The sequence below is a fragment of the Cladophialophora immunda genome (genome assembly GCF_000835495.1).
Source record: "Cladophialophora immunda strain CBS 83496 unplaced genomic scaffold supercont1.3, whole genome shotgun sequence".
NCBI lineage: Eukaryota > Fungi > Ascomycota > Eurotiomycetes > Chaetothyriales > Herpotrichiellaceae > Cladophialophora > Cladophialophora immunda.
This window is the reverse complement of record NW_015622543.1, coordinates 5373203-5392385: the sequence shown is the minus strand read 5'-3', so window position 1 is coordinate 5392385 and position 19183 is coordinate 5373203. Positions and strand designations below refer to the sequence as shown.

The window sequence follows — 19183 nt, the reverse complement described above, 5'->3', positions numbered from 1 at the left end:
AAGCCAACAGGTTCCTTTAATGGCACAGATTTACGGGCGTGCACGACTGGTTCTTCTGTGGCTTGGTCCATCCCAGAGCATCACAGAGCAAGCTTTCGACAAATTGAGACTCCTTGCAATGTTTTGGGGACAACGAGTCGCCCAAGGCGCCGATAAGATAAAGAATCCCGATGAGCAAAAACGGTGGTTGATTGATGACAGGTCTTACCTGGACGATAAGTCGGTCTTCGATATTACCAGGGAACCTGCTGCCCTGCACCAAGGCACCGCGAAGTTACCCCATCCGCTGCAAATGGGTGACAAATGTGGCTCGCAGTGGTTCGAATTCGACAACTTAGTGCTCTGGGAAGCCGTCGACAACCTGTTTGCCAGCCCGTTCTTCTCCCGGGCATGGATCGTCCAGGAGGTGGCACTGGCCCAAGATGCACTGATCCAATGTGGGAGGTTCTCGCTCCCATGGCAGATATTCCAGAACGCACACAACGGGCGTATATATCTCACATTCTACAAGTCAAGATCAACCATAGGTACATTGCTGCATGGCGTCCCCACAGCCAAAATGGCAAGACATTGGTTTCGCCACCCCGACTACACCATCGACTTTGCCTGCGTCGTGGGGTTGTTCGGATTCTCCAAAGCAAGTGACCCACGAGACTACATCTATGCTGCGCTGGGCATGGTCAAGGTCGATCACGGGATTTTACCCAACTATCAAAAAGACGTCGAACAAGTGTACCTTGAAGCGGCAACACAAATGATATCTCAGGGTCAAGATCTATTCCTTTGGAGATCTAACAATCCTCCTCAGAGGAAAAGGTACAAGACACTACCCACCTGGGTCCCGGACTGGTCGGTTGAGGACGATCCATACTGTTGGTATCATCCAAGCCCGAAATTTTGGAAATGCCTCCCAAACTATTTCACGATAAACGAACGTCGACTGGGAGTCGTGACGCACTTCCTAGATAAGATTTGCTTTGTCGCCAGGGTGCGCGCCGATGATACAGTACTTGGGCCAGCAAGAAATCTCATTCAGACATTGGAGGGTTTAGGGTTCGCCCCCTTTGACGTCTATCGAGCCGAGCGCCTCGTTGAAGAGATGCCACTGCGGACAAGGCAGAGCCTGAACGAATGCCAGGATGTACGTCTGTCAAGGCTGGGACATGCATTCTCAATACTCACCAAACTTGATGGAGTGCCGGACTCGGTGTTGAAAATACTGTCAAGGCTCCTTGATCCGGGGCATCGAGCTGAAGACCACAAGATGCTCAATATCGAAGCATTGTGGAATGCTTTGTGCAATAGTGGATCAGATCACGCGCGAAGCACGAGGCCTGGTTTCACCATGTTTCTTGCTTTCTGGTATTGCTCCTCCGTTTTGAATGGCCAAGTAACCAGGCTGCTTGGCGTTAGCAAGCTCCCGAAGGCGTACGACGTCTGGGTGGAGGCCGCGGTAAAATTGCTCCTTTCCGAGCAATCGTGCCGGACGTCCTTCGAAGTTCTGATTTCCGAGCATCTCTCCCACGTCGACGAAGAGGAGGACCTTTTTGTGACCCAGTCGGGCTATATCGGTCGCTGTGCGGCCGGCGCTGCCAAGCCGGGACATCAGGTCGCTATCTTGGGAGGTGCGTTTCGACCGTTCCTTCTTGAGAAGCAGGTCAGCGGAAACTTTCGGTTTGTCTCGTACACGTATGTGGAGGGCGTTATGAGCCTAGATAGTCCGCTTCCGGCCCACGCTGAAGTCCATCTGATTCAAATTGAATGATAAAGGAATCTCAACATCGGCTGGAGAGGGGCTTATAAGAGAAGCCCTGATGGGCTCCAGGCGTAGCGATCATTATGTTTGCTCAAAGGTCGACTTGCTTCCAATTGCCCAAGCACGTTTCTTTTCCATGGTACGGAAACACAAAGCGTGGACAACCATTGTTTTGGGAGTGTTTCTGATTGAAGTGTGGTCAAGAAAAAGAAACAACGCCGCTCGCCTGTTATGTTCCTTGATACTCCTCGCTCTGATCGTATTATTGAGCCAGAACAACGCCATTCAACAGAGGAGTTTGAAAGGAATAATCTAGCCTCTAGCACTCACATAAAACTGCTGCACTCGTGACCCATCTATACACAATCCTTACAATATCAAAAGCGAACAAAGAGCGACCACGGCCCAGAGACAGCGCCTCACGTCTACCTTAACTATGACGCCTGTATTTGCTGTCCCGGCGGTCCCGCAGCAACTGTCCCGGTTATAGCTCACGCCGTTCGCGTCCGCCGCGACCTGGAATACGCTCCCATTGAAATTTCCAATGTTGTAGTAGTCCACCAGCAAGAAGTTCGGCGGCCGGTTCCACATGGTCGTACAGTTGTGCACGGTCCGGCCGGCCGAGCCGAACCCACTCACCCCGTTCGTCTCGTTCAGCAGGGTAAAGAAGGGCACGTCGATACTGATCCCCGCAATGTCGACGTCCAGGTTCAAGTTGTGGTTCGCCATGTACATTCTATTCTCGCGAACGTTCTGGCCCTGGTTCGGCGGTCGCTGGGGCGTGCAAGGGAAGTTTCTGTCGGTGGGCGAAAACGGCGTTTCCCACATCTGCGAGAACTCGTCGAGGAGCCAGGGGATGGCGGTCTGGTTGGCCTGGTAGTCGAGCATGACGACCGCGCGCTCGTTTTTGAAGATCATCTCGGCCAGCGTGGGCCAGGAGGCCAGAGGCATGGGCTGTGTCGGAGGAGTGTAGACGAAATCGATCAAGCCCGAGTTGACCACAGGCGCGGTGAAGTTCCCGGGGTCTACAACGTCGTAGTTGCCCATGAGGACGGCGATGACGTCGTACGGGTGGTTGCGGAGCCATTTTGTCACAGTGGTGAGGTAGTCTTGTAGCGTGCCGACATTGAGCAGCTCACAGGACGTGTGGCAGAGGTACATCGTCCCATCCTGTAGATGAGCTTGGAACTGTACTGTGGTAGTCCATTAGCACTGAGTCGCCGCACAGAGAGACAGCCAAACATACACATTCGAATGCCATCGTTTAGCTGCGTCTCAACATCCAGCATTTGATTTGAGGCGAGATTCCCAGGACGCACGAAGGGGCTGTTATGTGCCGCAACATGGGTGATGTTGCTGAACTTCCGGTTGCAAAATGAAGGGTGGCCATTACACGGGACTGTGTTTGTGGGTTGGGCGGAAGACGATGTGCTCGAGGCGGTTTGATTCGAGGTTGCTGTCCCGTTTAGGGTAGTCGTTGTCTTTGAACCTCCGACCAACAAAGTCTCAGTAGCAGACGACGTCGTCGTAGCATTGCCGGAGCCCGTGCTCGAGGATGCTGCGGTGCCGTTTGATGTTGCAAAGATGCTTGAAAGGTCTGTCACGGTAGCATAATCGGTGGTTGCCGTGATGGTCAGCGTGCTGGATTCATCAGCATATGTGGTTCCGCTGGTGGCATAATCGGCGCCAGTTGCCGTTGGACTTTCAGTCGTCTCTGTTGTCCCGCTCAGCGTGACAACATCAGATTGCGAATACGCCTGCAGCAGGAGGCCAGCGAGGACTAGAGAGGATATCAATCGCATGGCTAAACCTCACGCGATCTGACTCAGGTGTACGCAGCTCACACCACAGCGGTTAAGAAATGGAAAGCCGTGAAGAACATTTTTCGAGGAACATTGGACTTGGCAGAAGGCAGAGACAGCGTCGAGTTACATGGAGCCGAATGGGTACAGATTTCACGTGATTTTCAGGGCGCATCGCCATCGTCTTTTGATGACGCGCGTTGCTGTCTTGGATCGGAGAAACTCCCCCTGAGGCTTCACTACGAGAGGGAGTCGCAGCAAGGCGGGCTCGTCGACACCAGCGTTACCGAGCAACATCCTGTTCGTAGTCGCAGTTCTCATCTCCCATTGAACACACCTTTGATTTGATCAATTCGGCCCAAAAGACGTGGTGCTTGTTTATTGGCGGTGCCTCTTTGGGTGATGGTGGCTTTTGACATAAATTTGTGATGAGGAAACAAGGTTGTTGCCCAGCCGCTGATCCCAGCTGGGCTCCCCACTCTCTTATACCCAGAATGGAAGCGATACGTCACACTAGTGCACTTAGCGCAGGGCAAGGCTGCAACTCTATGTCATGATGTCATGGAGACTCGCTGAAGGTCCATTGGGAACATCCACCCCTCGAACCACCCAGCTCCGCTCCCAGCATCCAAGCCACAATCAATCACAACGCACAAGGCCCCGTCCTTTTGCACATGCTGCTTCTTGTTCTGTGGACTTTCTGGGTGCCTACCACAGACCCTTCGAGCCTGAAGCTGTGTGGCTAGGCATCTTGGCACACCTCCGTCTCTGTTGTCGTCTCCCAAATCCTTCCTCGTCTGCTTGAGAGAATCCGTCCAGAGATAATCAATAGCCCCCGGTGAATAGGCCCCAGATTCACTCTGCAAGCTTTTCAACACCATAATGGCCATCTTCAGACGCACCAAGTCTGAAAAGTCCACCGCCCAAAACAACGCATTCGACGAGGTCCCCCCAGGCTACAAAAAATCCAAACCGACAGTCCTCCGCGCATGCACAGTAACAATCTATCTTCTGGCCACCATATTCCTCATCCTGGTCGAGATAGGCAACATCAACAACAATCCAGTCATCCGCTCGACCTATTTTCTTAAAATCGACTTGGCAAACATCATCCCCGCGTCGGTCCCCAATGCAGTCTTCATCAACAGCATAGCCCAATCCATCGGCCTCCACGACTTCTATCAAGTTGGTCTGTGGAACTTTTGCGAAGGATACAACGGCGAAGGAATCACGTATTGCTCTCCGACCAAGACGCTGTACTGGTTCAACCCCGTCGAAATCATCCTGGATGAGCTTCTGGCGGGGGCATCCATCACCCTGCCCAGCGAGGTCGTCAACGTCCTCGACCTCGTCCGGCTCGCCTCCGCATGGATGTTCTCCTGCTTCCTCATCGGCACATGCCTGTCATTTCTCTGCATTTTTGTCTCTCCTTTGGGCTTTTCCCAGAGACCCCGATGGCAGCACAAGGCGAAACGGATCTTCCTGCGTCAGTTTCCCGTCTCGATACTGACGCTGGCGGCTCTGCTCTTCACCGCCGTGGCATCTCTCATTGCGACCATCATGTTCCTCATTTTCCGCGACAAGTTTTCCGGGGCCGCGGACCTGAATATCCACGCGAGCTTGGGGAAGCCGATGCTCGCGTTCATGTGGATCGCCACGGGTCTCAATTTGATTGGATTCCTGATGCAGCTGGGCACCTGCTGCGGGGTCTGCTGTTGTACGGGGAGGAAGAGGGCCGTCAGACGGAGTCAAATGTACGAGGCTGGACGAGAGGAGGCCGATAATAATACCGAGGAGAAGACGGTGCAGGAAGGAGAGGGGAGCAGTGCAACAGCGGGAGAGTCTTCCGGTAGTTTCCCCGCATTCAGAAGGAGCAGACGAGGCTGATGGCGGTCGTTCGCTTCACTGTCGTCTCCATTCTCAAGACGGCACACGCTGGCCAGCATTGCAAAACCAAGCTCGTCCTTGATGTTGCAGGAGGCTGTTAAGCAGAGCGATCGCCAGACGTCCTCCGTGGATGAAACGTCCATCAGACGTCCGTACTTTAAGTCATGGTCCTCCATCTCTGCCTCCTTCGCACCGAGCCTACGAACCTCCTGCGGTTCTCCACACGTACGTACCACATGAGGTGCAAGCAAGGGGGCTCACTTGCTCAATTGGATCGCCTACCGCAGCATTGCCATGGATGTTGAGGCCGGCTATCAGAGCGACGAACGGCTCGAAACCTTCAGAAGCTCCTGAATAGTCCTTCCTGTACACATTCAGGATCCCGGAAATTGTGCTGGGGGCATCCATGGCTGCCAGTATGACAAGGACGTGCTCTCGACCGGAAACCAGTTACCCCGGCCGATGAGCGATCGAGTATATATCATGCGTCGTTGTGGACTGAGATCGGAGGGCGGAAGAGCCCATGAAAAGTGAATATATTCTCTTTGCTACCTGGGCCGAGTCCCATCGGACCAACCCCTGCATTTTACTGCCTTCTTACGACCACTTCCTGTCAAGAGTTGCCCCCTCCTGTCGTCGGACGGCATGGTCGAGGAAAGGGCTGGATACGTCCTACGCCAATGAGTACAATATAGAAGTGACTCGTGTGGTAGCACATATAATCCTCATCGCAAGCAAGGCTAGGTTTCTCCCTTGCGCTGAGACCTCGATTTTCTTCCCTCTATGCTTCCTCCCTTGTCTTTCTGTCAGCGGTTCAGTCGGTCGAGAACCCCTTCGAAGTGCAATATCATGGTCTTCCTAATGATACAATTAGGTTATTGCTGTCCCTTTACCGTACACGGGGATGGATAGCCACCCCAATCCCTCATTGACATGTCAACACAAATCTGGCTTCCTACCCTTCCCCAATTCGACCACGTACTGGCAGGTGAATGTCCCCCACTACTGCGCATTGCGGCTCCTCGTCCTCAATAAGAGACCCATTCCTGTGTCCAGATGAGGCCACCAGTCCCGCTCTCATCCCATCTATCCTCGCCGGTCCACAATCCCGTTCCTCGCAACTTCCCCCCTCGGCCCTCTCTGTCGGCGTGGCAATACCGCAACAACACCTTCCTCTCGTCCAAGAAGAAGGTGATATCTACCCATTTCGGTTCCAACTCATCCGCCACAGCACCACACTTGACCACTGCGTGTTCTTCGATACTGGCTAGCTTTTCCGCAATAGTGTACACGCCCAAAGCGTCCCATACGCGGGATTGGATTTCCGACTTGTTGAGAAGGGAGGTCACTTGATATCGAACCTTCGTCGACCGACAGTCCGTTGTTCCCACATAGATTGGAGGTCCGATTCCGCTGTCGACACTCATCGAGTGTTCGTCATATGCGAAGAACGATGAGCGGTTCAAAATACTCTCGCTCAGGACCAACAAGCGGGCAAAATGTGCGTTCAAGGCTTCTTTGCGCTCTGCATAGTTGCGGCATGACCTGTGACAGTCGCAGAGTTCCGGCGGGTCACAAAGTGGCACAATCACTTCACCCGTGTCAGGAGAGTGGAATGCCATTTGTGCAAGCAATAAGAGATATGCGGCTTCGCGGTACGCTTTCAGAAGTTGAGCCGGGTGGCGATCGTTCGGGTTGCTTCGAGACATTTCGCTCTTGCTGTACTCTGCGTAGGCCATACTCCATTGTAGCAAACGGGAGATATGTGTTTGATGACGCTGGAACCCCGTGCCTATCAGCAATCCCTGTTCCAGCAGACCCCACGTATGCCAGATCCAACTTGCTTCTGTGAAGAGCTCATCACGAGCCTGTGAGAGTGAATCGAACACACGAGGGATCGTGTGGGGATTCGGATCAGGAAACGAGTCAGCATCGCTCCCCGTAGGGGAAAACGGACTTAGATACGGGCCAGGTATTGAATCTTCAGGATTGCTCAGAATCTTGGCTGCGCCTCCAAACAGTCGGACGGATTCAAGCTCTAGTCTCAAGAACAAGCGTCGCAGACTGTCATGGTTTATCTCGACGGCACGGTATTGGGTATTCTTGTAAGTCGTGCGCATCTTTCGACTCAGCAGCCCCTTCAGGCCGTTGGTCATGTGTAATTGCGCTGCATCATAATTACCCTGGAAGGTTTCGAAAATGCTGAATAGTTTCATCACAATCATGTTGATTTCGGCCGCATTTGGATTTGAGGCCATATCATCCGACAGCTTTCGAAGCGCCTTCTGGTATAGTTTGTCGGCAATGTCGCAATACTCGAATGCCTCTCGAGATATCCCCAGCTCGAATCTTCGGTGAACGGCACCGACTGCCGCAGCAGCAGCAAGCACTGTGGGATGTTGAACACACGCTCGCACAATGTATGTCCGCCAGATCGAGCTGTCGAAATACGCAGCAAATTCGGGCCCTGTGCGAGAGCGGAAGAAATCGAAACAGAAAAAGTCGCTGTCCGACTCAAACATGACATTGGATGGCGACCGGCACAATTTGTCGACGGAGGACTTAGCTTTCGGTCTACCGATCGAAGGGATGGCAACTTTGTCTGTACCTGTCTTTTGCCGCTTCGAGCCGGGCTCGACGTACAAGGGTGAGGACTCTTCCGACGTCGAATGTTGGTCGGCAGATTGACTGGCATAGCCGTCGCATTTTCGACCAGTACTTGTACAGCGGCGACAGAAAGGTTTTTCCTCATCGCATTTCTTCCGACGGATCTTGCATGTTAAACATCCCGTTCTAACCTTATGGTGGGTTTTGCGAGTTCTCTTCGGCTTCTCCATCACGGGGAGGTTTTCGATCACTGCTGTGGTCGACATTCTGTTGAGGTGAACAGGATAGAGCAATTCACTTGAGGATAGAGAAGAGGGTCCATGTCATGCTTTCGAAATGCGGGGCATGGCGATATATGTAGAGCCCCCAAAGGCTGTCCCTTCCCGAATGCGTGCCATGGTATCTCCGGATGTGCCATTCCAGGTAGAACTTGCCTCTTGAAGTCAGTCGAGGTTCCTGACTAATGGAGGATTCTGGCGCATGATTGGCTTGGGCGTACTTTTCGCGACTCGAGATGCTGGACAGACTCCAGTTGCTGACATGACGTTCCAGGCAGCAACGGCGTGGGGATCCACGAGATTGGCTGCTCAGCGCCATGGGTATGACGGGCCCGATGGTAGCCGGAGAGGAGGGACGCACAGGGAAGGGTTGTTTTGGCGCAGCTACTGGCTGGCCTGACGCAGCTTTGAAATCGTGGATTCGCCAGTTCTAGAGCAACGGAGTCAATCATTTCTTCAATGCACGTGGAGGATCAGGGAGATTCAGCTTTCAGTGGACGATAAGATAGAGGCTTGTCATCACACCGTTTGCACCTTTCACCGAGAGGTGACTGTGCGCACTGGATGAAAGCATGGCTGAGTCTCGGGGTTTATCAGGTGAGCCAGACTTCAGATGGTGCTGGTCCCAATGAAGGATCGCAGAGCATGGCATGAACGAGGCTCCGTGGGACATTATCTTTCCGACGCCATGTCAGGTTCGCCGAATTGAGCAGTCGGAGGTCTCTGTAATACCAACAGGTGATGGGTGGGTGAGCAGCAGGTGACAGGACATCGGCGTCGGAAGCCTGAAGCTGCGAAAGCGCAGGCCAACGGCCAACGGTGACAAAGTGCCCCGCGATGCCCCCCAAACCCGTTTCATCCTGCACCACATCATAATAAACATTGACGATCTCTCGCTGCCTTTCCTACAGGGCACAACCCCAGAATCTCTCGACCCTCTCGTCGTTTCAACTTGACTCGGTCCCCAAGCATTCGCCCGCCATGACTCCCTCAAACAACATCGCCTACACCGCTCCCATCAACCCTCCTTCCACCTCCCCAAAGCTCACCATCCCCCAGATCTGGCAGGGTCTCGAGCTGAAGATCCGCGCCGGCCAGGACTTTGTCGGTGGCGCCCTCCTCTCCACGGACGTCATCTCCGAATCAAAGGATGACCAGGGTCGCCCCGTCACCGTGCGCGAGGTCGTTTTCCGAGACGGGAACAGGAGGGTGAAGGAGACGTGTGTGGCCTACGAGGCGATGAAGGTCGAGTTCCACCAACCCGACGGCTCCAAGGTCCAAAACATAATCTCGCAAGGTCAGGGAGCTGAAGGCGAGGATCTCTACATGACCTACACGTTTGAGTGGCTGCATCCGGAATGCGAAGGCGATAACACGGCACTGGAAGAGAAGAGGCAGAAAGAGACCAAGATAGCGAAGATGGCGGTGGAAGAGACCATCAGGGTGATGAGAGAGATGGTCAAAGACGGCAGAATCAAGTAGTCAGGAATCCTGGGCGATTATACAACACTCGACGAGACAAAAGCATCAATTGAGGATGGCATGGGAGGGAAAATACTTTGGTTACAGGACACCACGACTGGCATCGGTTGCGGAGAGATGATGACATGTGTCTTGGGGGTGCGTCAAACTGGTCCGTGGACAAACCACCGGCAGGAGACACCGAGGCCGTCGCACAACGCTGCTCCAGATTGCTCAAAGCCGTTTCAATGCCAAAGTACAGCATGCACAGAGAGATCCCAGACCGAACGACCGCCCAAAATTACACAAAAGCCCACTCCATTCCCCCCCGCCCGTTCTTTTCGTTTTCCAATAGTGCTCGAATTTGCGAATCAGCGAGGCCAAAGTGCTGCCTCAGAATTCTCCAGAGTGTGTCACGTTCCCAAGCTATCTCTTGTTGCAAGGCCGGGTCGTTGCGTGAGTGCTGTGCTTGTGACAGACGTTCCACCTCGGCAGCTCGAGTAGGTTGGAAGAATGGTGGTCCTCCCCTGATGCTACCCTCGTCGTTCGGCGTGACGTTGTTCGTGAATTCTGCCGCAGAAGCGCGTGGGGTACAAGGAGAAAGAGGCGCCAAAGAGGCGGGCGGTGAGAAGGAAGCCTGTCTATTTGAAGATACGGTTGTTGTAGATGATCGACGACCATAGACACCTCGAGCCAGAGGCCATCTCGCCTGTAACGGCGCTGGTTCCGCCTGCGCATTGTGTGCTCCAGCTGCAAGTTGAAAATAGGGAGCTCGCAGGTTCCGACCATACAGTGAGCTCTGAGCCTGCAAGTCGCTTCCGGATGAGTTGTGTCGCCCCTGTGACTCTCGCGCCATGGCCTGTGGAAGAGAGTTGCGCGATTGTTGACCTTGGCCACGAGCTGTTTGGTGCAGATTTTCACCGTTGGAACCAAGAGGTGCGGGCACCGTCTGAGCATCTCGAGGAAGTGACTGTCCCTGTAGACCGGCTTCCGGCTGGATTGCAGTACCCGACCCTGGCCTTTCCTGTGAATGGATGCGTTGTTGAGATGTCACATCCCTCGCTTGCCCACCATGATTCCCTCTTCCACGGTTACGTCTTCTCTTCGATTTCGATCCTCGTTCAGAATTGTTTGTCTTTTGGGGTGTGGACATCCTCGCCTCGATTTCTGCTCTGACCCTCTCAACGGCTTCTCTCCGCTGTTCCTCCATCTGTAACCTAGTTCGCCGAGCTTCTTCTATGAGACGTAGTCGGCGGCCTTCATTGGAATCGGGATCAACCAGGAGTTCTTCGGGTGCTGAATCAGGGTCGTCCAATACAGGATCAGCTTGAACTTGCTGTGTTCGTTTCTTTTCGATGAATTCCTCAGAGAACCTCTCCATCGTAGACCCTGTGTCGGAAGAATCGCCAGAGAATATTGAAGGGGTTGTACCATGACCGGAACCGATTTTGGTAGGCGGGATGGCCGACATTGCGCGATATCCAAACCAATATGGAAGCATTGACATATCCAAGGTTGAAGTGATAATGACTATGTCGGTTCAGTCATTGAAATGTTCCGGTGCCAATGTCCATTATTTCAACGAATTCACTCTGTTTGTCGCGGTAGAAGGATATGTGTCGTTTCCACCCGGCCGCGCAAACAATCTGTGCCCAAGAGGCTAAAGTCGTCGAAGAGACCAACAAAGGTCGCCGTACATGATGTGCACTCAGTCCTTTATGTGGCCGATTCACTAAGAAAGACGTGCGCCACAATGGATAATTTGAACAGAGTTGTTTGCTGCCCTGTCAAACGGCTCCAAGCATTACCACCTCAAAACGGGCCAGCTGGTAAACCGACGTCAAAGATGGCTACTGCTCCCAGAATCTCGATGCACAGCTTTTTGTGTCAGTCCCATGCCTCACCCCAGTCATCGTCATTAATGTCAGGCTCTTTAGGCTTTGGCGTGCCTTTCTTGATTTCTTTCTTTGCTGCTATCGGTGCTGCACTCCTCGCGGTCGCAATGACCGGTCTCTTTGCATTAATCCCGGCGGTTCCAACGCCTGCGGACACACTTCTCGCTGGGCCAGTAGGACGGACGTTCAAAGTTGACACCGTGGTATTCGTTTTAGACAAGCCCTTTGGGAGTGGTTTCTGCGACTTCGATTTGGACTGTGCGGCTAACCAGCCAGCGAAATCCGGCTCGCCGCCGTCATCGAAGGCTGCTGCAGGTTCAGGTGTAGTTGTGTTGGTACGTTGCGAGGACGATGCATCAAAGAAGTTATCTCCATCATCGTCCATGGTCCCCCAAGCATCCATCGTGTCCTCTTCTTCCCACGCATCTTCTGGCTCAATCGCTTGTGTGGAGCTTTTCGCTGGTTGCGAGACTCGCGGTCTTGATGGAGCAGTAGTCGCTTTGTCGGACGAAACATTGATGGCGGGTGTGCTGCGTCCAGAAGCAGGCATTGATTGCGTTTGTGCCAAAGGTGCTCCGTTTGCTGTCGCGGTGGAAGCCATCTCGCCTCTGGCCCCAGCCATTTTATTTGTAAACGAGGAAATTGCCCAACCTGCCCAACTGGTATCGCTTTGATTGCCGATCCTTGCTGGTGAGGCGGCAGTTGCTGCTCCCTGGCCTTGCTCTGGCGGAAGTGCCGTTTCAGGGAGAGTTGATGCATATTTGCGAACCCTAGCCAAGTAGGATTCGACGGCTTTCGTGGCTTGATCACGAACTATCCTCTCTCTGTCGACCAGGCTGACACAAATGACAGGCAGAATTTTCGTGGCACAATCATCGTCACTAAAAACGTCAATAGTTGCGCTGAGCGCCATCAACGCTGCACTTCGGGCATGGACGAAAGGATCTCTCAGAGAGCGGCCAAAGGCAGCAATCAGTACTTTTGAACGTGACCCGACCCCTAGATTTCTTGCGATTTTCCCGAGGCATATGGTGGTATTAGTCCGAATTCCAGGCTGATCATCGTTGGCCGTTTTGGCGAGGAATCGGAGGAGCTCGCCGTTGATGATTCTGTCTGACAACTTCGAAATCACGGAGAGGACGGCCTTTACTGTCTGCTCCCTAATGATGGGGGCTGTGTCAGTAAAACCTGTTGTCATGGCAGGCCAGATTTTGCCGTTCACATCCTTTTGCGGTATTCGATCGATCATCAGTGGGAGGTTATCCAACAAGCATACTCTCATGGCCCGGTCGGGGCTATTGAAGAGGCGGATGATAAGTGGTCCAAGCCGCGATTCGAATTCATCGTCGGACATTTTCAACCCGATTTTCATTATGGCTCCAAAGACACTGGGTCCCCCACCGCCAAACTCGACCGACTTCAGGAGCTCGGGCAAGATTTTCATCTTGAAGAAATCTTCGGGGAAGTCGTCCGTGAGGCTGTCGAGTTCTCTGTACCTAAGTAAGCAACGTGCCTTTCCAAGATCAGAGTGTGCGCTTACCTCAAAAACTCATTTCGTTCCTCCTCATTCTTCAACCCAAGACTTTCTGCTCCTTCGGTGATATGAATAAGGGGAGTCTCAAAAAACCCTCCAACTTTCTTTCCCTGCTCGACAAATTGGCCAGCATTCAGTCTCAGTTTTGGATTGGCATTGATCAGCCGCCGATAGCTCGGCACCATGTTGGCAGGTATACTCTTTGGCTGTGCTAGGCTGTCGCTGCTCATGAAACCACCATTGAATGCTTCATAGACGAGAGTGCCGAGACCGTAGGCGTCCGGGGCTCCCAAGGGGTTCTTCTTGATAGCAGACCACCCACCATTGACCACTTCGGGCGGGGCGTAAGCATTCGAATTTGGTAATGAACTTCCATAGTTGTAAATAATTGCGTCGTCGTCGTTCATAGAGCTCAGCACTTCAAACCCTCCCAACTTCCATTCTCCACTCTCGCTTGTGAATACTGAGGTGATACGCACTGCGCCATGCACAGAAGAGGCGTCGTTATTAATAAACTTGAGTGTGGAGGAAACGCTGTACAACCCCCATTTTATGGTCTCTTCACTCAAACTCTTGCGCCTAATATGCCAGGCCAGTGGCGTAACCTTCTCTGTGATGATGTAGATATTTGTATCATTTTCGATCACATCGATCACTCGTATCACACCGGGGTGCCGTATTGTTCGCAGTTTTCGGGCGGCGTTTCTGGCTAAGGGCAGTAGAGCCTTGTTGGCATGAATATCGAAGTTGAAGAGACAGCACGGCGAGTTATCATCCTGAACCAACAACTATCAGAGCAGTACCATAATGCCTAACGGTGTCACCGACTCACCTTCTTGGTCGCATTGTGCAGGATCCATATGGAGTCTCCGAAATCAATACGATCGCCGATGGTGACTGGGAAGGAGCTGGATTTGGCGATTGCAGAAGCGACTGCGGATTTGAGAAAGTCCATCGACCTTCACGCGACCAGGTCGAGGAGCAGGCAAAAGCCAAAAGAATCGTCTGCGAAGGTCCGCCCGCTGAGATGGGCCGGGCAGTGATGAGGTGAACCGTGAATGTCAAGAACTGGAAAGTTGTCCACAGAGGCTGCGGGCCATTTCACGCCGTCAATCGATGGGGAGAACGCGCCGCAAATAAATTTCCCCGCGCACGCTCCGTCATCCCACTTCTATGGAGTTCAAACCTAGCAGTTAAACGGTTCACATAATATATATGATTTTGTCCTTGCGCCGATCTCAAGCTTCGTCCTAATGGCAGACCATCCAACTTTGCGCCGGAGGACTTTCTCTTCCACCAACATGCCAAAGAACACGGAATACCGGCCGCATGAGGGCAAATTTGGTATCGTGACTGGCGGCTCAAGAGGTACGAGGCATTCATCGCAGGACAGACATCGACTCTGCAGCTTTTCTGACTGATGGCAGGAATCGGAGCCGCCATAGCTCGAAACCTAGCAGTAAAAGGATGCTCCCTCCTTCTCGTGTACACATCCGACTCATCCACCGAACCCACGCAAGCCCTCTGCAAGGAACTCTCTGAGGCCCATGATGTCCTTTGTTTCCCCGTGCAGGCCGACCTGGCAGAACCGACTCGCAGCATCCCTCATATCCTAGCCACCGCGAAGAACCACTTTTCGCATCCTCGGACGGGCACGTTTCAAGTGGACATCATCATAAACAATGCGGGTATCGCCGGGAACAAGCTGCTGAATGATCCGGATATGGGCGCCATAGAAGAAACACAATTCCGAAAGCAATACAATGTGAATGTGCTTGCGCCTCTATTGCTGGTTCAAGCATGCCAGCCCTACCTGCCCAAAGACCGATCCGGGCGCATTATCAATGTATCGAGCGTATCCGCGTCGATCGGGTGCGAGTCACAGTCCATATATGCCGGGACAAAGGCGGCGCTGGAAGCAATGACTCGGGTTTGGGCAAGAGAGTTGGCGGAAAACTGCACAGTCAATGCTATCAATTCAGGACCAGTGTGGGGAGACATGTACAGCCTTGCAGGGGAGAAGTTTTGGAAAACGAATCAGAAATATGTAGACAGCGCGCCGCTGATGGATTACAAAGGCGGGGATGAAGCGATCCGAGCACGGGCTGGAGGTGATCCTGAGGAATATGATCGCATGGTGTTGCAGGGTATGGGTGGTAAGAGGCCAGCTTTCACGGACGAAATCGCGGGCGTTGTTGGTATGCTCTGCTCTGAAGAGAGCGGGTGGACGACAGGTAGCGTCATTTGTGCCAATGGTGGCATGAAAATGTCCATAGCATAAGTGCAAGGATGAGCTTGAGAATTCGGAGTGGTGTTTCTCCCGAATTGACGGTGAAGGAAATCAAGCACGAGGCTGAGAATGACAGATAACCGTGTCATTTGAAATCGCCCGCACTTTCAACCCTTCCACTGCACGAGACAGTTTCTTAGGCATACGTTTGACCTTGCTGTCCCACAACCTTTTCCCTAGCATTTACTCCCCTCCGGTATCTCTCCTCTTGTCGTCCCGATCCAGGCTTTTCAAAATGGTCGACATTGTACCGGTCTCGTCATATCCTTCTCATATCTCCCTGCTCCCGTCCATCCAACAGTGCAACCTCACGAATCTGCCAGAAAACTACTTCCTCAAATACTACCTCTACCACGCCCTTACTTGGCCACAGCTCTCCTTTGTCGCCGTCGTCCGCGGTCCCGGCTCAAAACCGTCTCGCTACCCGAAAGTCGTCGGTTATGTGCTAGCGAAGATGGAAGAAGATCCTCCGGATGGGGTCCAGCATGGACACATTACGAGTTTATCCGTCATGCGGACACATAGACGGCTAGGGATTGCGGAGAAGCTGATGAGGATGAGCCAAAGGGCGATGGCCGAGGTGTTCAATGCGAATTATGTCAGCTTGCATGTGCGCATGTCCAACACCGCAGCCTTGCATTTATACCGCGACACTCTTGGATTCGAGGTGGAAAAGGTCGAGAGCAAGTACTATGCTGATGGAGAGGATGCCTATGCCATGAGAATGGATCTAAGGAGCCTACAGATCAAGAATCTGCCGGAGGACGACGAGGACGAGGGTGAGGCAGTGGGATCGCTGGGCAAGAAAGAAGACGGCGAGACGGTCAATGGCGAAGACGGGAAGAAGGAGAAGATGGTGAAGGTGAAAGTCGGGCGCGGGCTAGGAGTGGGGGACTTGGTGGAAAGGAACGAAGGCTCGACAAACGCACAGTATTGATCTCGTCGATTCGAACAAGCCGGGCTCGTGTCCCCTCCGTCTTTGGGACGGACCTCGACGTGCAGCAATATCTTTTCGCTTCGAAATCGCGGGCTTCATCAATTTTCCAACCGCCGCCATGGCCGCCAAATATTGCGGCAAAGTCTGCCAGACGCAGACAGCGAACCCTTTTACCGGGCCGAAAAGTCGTTGAGTTGCAATTAAAAATCCAGGTAAAATGCTAAGCAAACCTGAAAAGTTTCAGCGATCTTTCAAGCATGTTACTTGTACATGGGGTATCTTGATCTGCTCTAAGCCTTTTACAGGACGATCCACCGCAGGGACGTGGAACCGTTTGCCCTTGGACACACACTGGGTCCTTATGCGGCAATATACAGGCTGAACGAATGTTGACAAATCGAGCTCAGCTCTCAGTCAACAGCCGGGCGTCTCGACTTCTCTCAGGTGCCTGCCATACCACTCTGATAGCCAGGCAAGTCCTTTCCAGGGTTGTCCTCCAGATGTTGCTCGTATTTCCTTCTTGAAACTGTATCAGCCCCCTCAAGTTCGCTTCCAGTCTCACTCTCTCCGTCCATATCCCGTGTCGATTCGAAGTCCTTCCCATCGTCACTGCTTTCCATTTCTTTGGGATCCTTCCCCCTCTCAGTTTGCTCTCTAGCAATCCTCTCCTGCTCGTTCATGGCCTGAAGACTCCGCATTGTTTGTGTCATTCCACTAATCAGCAATCCAACTGGGGATGCGGCGCACTGATGATGACGATGTCGTCCCGCGCGGGAGCCGTGCCGGCGAGAGTCACAGCCAATGTACGCACACCCACTGCAGCTATCGATGCTGGTTATGCGGACAGTGTGGCTTTCGGCGGCAGAATCATAATCCGAACCAGAGCACATCGGTTGAGATTGAGGCTGAGGTTGAGGTTGCGTACTGGCTGACGGGACGGTGGGAGAGATATTGGAACGCTTGCTTCGGCATATGCGCATGTCTGCAGCCCAAGCTCTTGCTCGTGTTGCTAGGTTTCAGGGTCTCTTGTCCCTCTCTTCTCCTCTCGATCGTGGTGATTTCGAGTTCGTCTTCTGTTCTTCTTGGAAATGGCGACGTAAACAAACGCTCACTCGAGTGCCTCGTGTTAGGGATGTGTGTAGAATCGGCAGGTCTGCGCTTTACAAATACGTTGCTGTCAGACGACAGACGAAGGGAGCGATATATACTTCACGTCAAGCACGGGTAGAGCATTTTTGAGCCGCTCGTTAGGAGTGTGACCGGTGAGGTGAGCCCAAGTGACACACCGCAGTGGGGAATAATTGATCCGGTGCGGATGCGGGTTGAGACCAAAAGGCCTCCGACGTCCTTTACCGAAGGGACTCGCCGCTCCAGTTCCTTCTGCGAAGGGTTTGCCCCAGAATCCCGATGCCAACAACAGACAGTCTGCTATATCAAGTTAGCAAAAGACTGCATGTCAGTCCTCAATCCCTGCTCAAGTTGAGACGTCTGCAAGCAGCAAAGCCACTTTCACAAGTGGCGCCCCAACTCAGAAGCGAGCGGCCGCCATTCGTCTCTCGGCCTTGAGAAGCCCCGTGGACGCTCAACGGAGGATGCAGCAGACGTGCTTTCCGACGATCGAGGATATTTTCAAACATCGGTAATCTTCTCCCACTAACGGAATCTTCTTGAAGCCGACACACACACGGCGAATGGGTTGGTTGTAGCTTTGATTGATTTTCGTCCCGGGACGATACGGCCGAGATATTTCTCGGGGGCCAGCGGCTTTCTGCTTATTCGGCCGTTAACCATCGAATAAGAGCGGTGAGCAAAGACGGCGCCCTACCTGAAGTTAGCTCGCTCTGACGACATCGAACATTCCAGCAAAGACATCTTGCAATATCTACCCTCGATTTGAATCTTACCCGCACGGGCACAAGTCTGTCTCTCTTCATTGCAGGGCCCTTCAACAACCGCACTTTCTTCGCTCTTTAGCACATCCTTGTTTTCGATATGCTGTGAGCGGCAGAACCATTGGCTTTCGCCGCCAATCGGACGCGTGGAAAGGTTCCTGCGGAGATTTACCCAGCACGAAGAATCGTAAGGAAATGAAGAGATGACTCATCCTCTGCTGAGGTCATTGCGAGGCGATTGCTGTCACTGAGTGCGCAGATGAATGAAAAGGCCAGAGCCTCGAAGGGGGTAGTCATGCGCAAGGGGCACTGATATTCCGATCACACAGTCTGACACACTGGGACAGATCAAGCTAAGTTATACCAGGCCGATCTGTATAGGTGCAATGCCTATCCCGTGCGTGCTTCGGAGTTGGATTGCAATAGTCGAGACAGCATCACGAACAGATTCGACGACCTAGCTACAAGTCCAGGCCCAAATTTAGCCTGCGGACACATGCCCGGGCCCTGCATCGCTTACTTTGTGCCGCCCAATGTTAAGCACGTCGAGCTGTGACGGGAGCCTGTGTCTGGCAGTGTTGCTAAGGAGGTGTAAGGACTGTCACGCGCGAATTGATAATCGATGAAAGACCACATATGCTGGGCATGTGCTTAAGAACCACGATATCTGAGGGCTGCTCCAAGAGCATTCAGAGTCAATGGAAAAGGTATGGAAGTGACAGCCTCTTCTATCCGCCGCCGGCGCCCTTTTCAAGACTCGGAACGTTTACGGAAGATATACTCAAGGATCAAACCTTCGCTGGTGTAAACCTATACCAGAGGTAAGCGTTAGGTAGCTCGGTTG

The 19183-nt window shown here is 52.9% G+C and overlaps 8 protein-coding genes across 8 annotated transcripts; 4 read left to right on the top strand and 4 right to left on the bottom strand.

Moving 5' to 3' along the window:
• Nucleotides 1-1985: 1985 nt before the first annotated feature.
• Nucleotides 1986-3726, bottom strand: PV07_06222 (uncharacterized protein). The gene is made up of 2 exons (XM_016393177.1): nucleotides 3003-3726; nucleotides 1986-2949 (listed from the first exon to the last, which is right to left on the bottom strand). Exons 1-2 carry the CDS (start codon nucleotides 3556-3558, stop codon nucleotides 2126-2128), a joined length of 1380 nt encoding a protein of 459 aa, XP_016250696.1. The 5' UTR covers nucleotides 3559-3726; the 3' UTR covers nucleotides 1986-2125.
• A 543-nt stretch (nucleotides 3727-4269) lies between these two features.
• PV07_06221 (uncharacterized protein) lies at nucleotides 4270-5669 on the top strand. The gene has a single exon (XM_016393176.1). The coding sequence runs from the start codon at nucleotides 4441-4443 to the stop codon at nucleotides 5443-5445; it is 1005 nt and encodes a 334-aa protein (XP_016250695.1). The 5' UTR covers nucleotides 4270-4440; the 3' UTR covers nucleotides 5446-5669.
• A 488-nt stretch (nucleotides 5670-6157) lies between these two features.
• On the bottom strand, nucleotides 6158-9015 carry PV07_06220 (uncharacterized protein). Its single transcript, XM_016393175.1, has one exon. It carries the CDS (start codon nucleotides 8316-8318, stop codon nucleotides 6474-6476), a length of 1845 nt encoding a protein of 614 aa, XP_016250694.1. The 5' UTR covers nucleotides 8319-9015; the 3' UTR covers nucleotides 6158-6473.
• An 840-nt stretch (nucleotides 9016-9855) lies between these two features.
• PV07_06218 (uncharacterized protein) lies at nucleotides 9856-14299 on the bottom strand. The gene is made up of 3 exons (XM_016393173.1): nucleotides 14053-14299; nucleotides 13227-13996; nucleotides 9856-13176 (listed from the first exon to the last, which is right to left on the bottom strand). The coding sequence occupies exons 1-3, from the start codon at nucleotides 14173-14175 to the stop codon at nucleotides 11679-11681; spliced, it is 2391 nt and encodes a 796-aa protein (XP_016250692.1). The 5' UTR covers nucleotides 14176-14299; the 3' UTR covers nucleotides 9856-11678.
• PV07_06219 (uncharacterized protein) lies at nucleotides 9938-10474 on the top strand (the record flags this gene model as incomplete). The annotated part of the gene is made up of 1 exon (XM_016393174.1): nucleotides 9938-10474. One exon carries the CDS (start codon nucleotides 9938-9940, stop codon nucleotides 10472-10474), a length of 537 nt encoding a protein of 178 aa, XP_016250693.1.
• Nucleotides 14300-14402: 103 nt separating the features above from the next.
• PV07_06217 (uncharacterized protein) lies at nucleotides 14403-15622 on the top strand. The gene is made up of 2 exons (XM_016393172.1): nucleotides 14403-14588; nucleotides 14648-15622. The coding sequence occupies exons 1-2, from the start codon at nucleotides 14474-14476 to the stop codon at nucleotides 15499-15501; spliced, it is 969 nt and encodes a 322-aa protein (XP_016250691.1). The 5' UTR covers nucleotides 14403-14473; the 3' UTR covers nucleotides 15502-15622.
• A 7-nt stretch (nucleotides 15623-15629) lies between these two features.
• Nucleotides 15630-17053, top strand: PV07_06216 (uncharacterized protein). Its single transcript, XM_016393171.1, has one exon. It carries the CDS (start codon nucleotides 15746-15748, stop codon nucleotides 16445-16447), a length of 702 nt encoding a protein of 233 aa, XP_016250690.1. The 5' UTR covers nucleotides 15630-15745; the 3' UTR covers nucleotides 16448-17053.
• Nucleotides 16679-17819, bottom strand: PV07_06215 (uncharacterized protein). Its single transcript, XM_016393170.1, has one exon. The coding sequence runs from the start codon at nucleotides 17425-17427 to the stop codon at nucleotides 16888-16890; it is 540 nt and encodes a 179-aa protein (XP_016250689.1). The 5' UTR covers nucleotides 17428-17819; the 3' UTR covers nucleotides 16679-16887.
• Between the last annotated feature and the right edge of the window lie 1364 nt (nucleotides 17820-19183).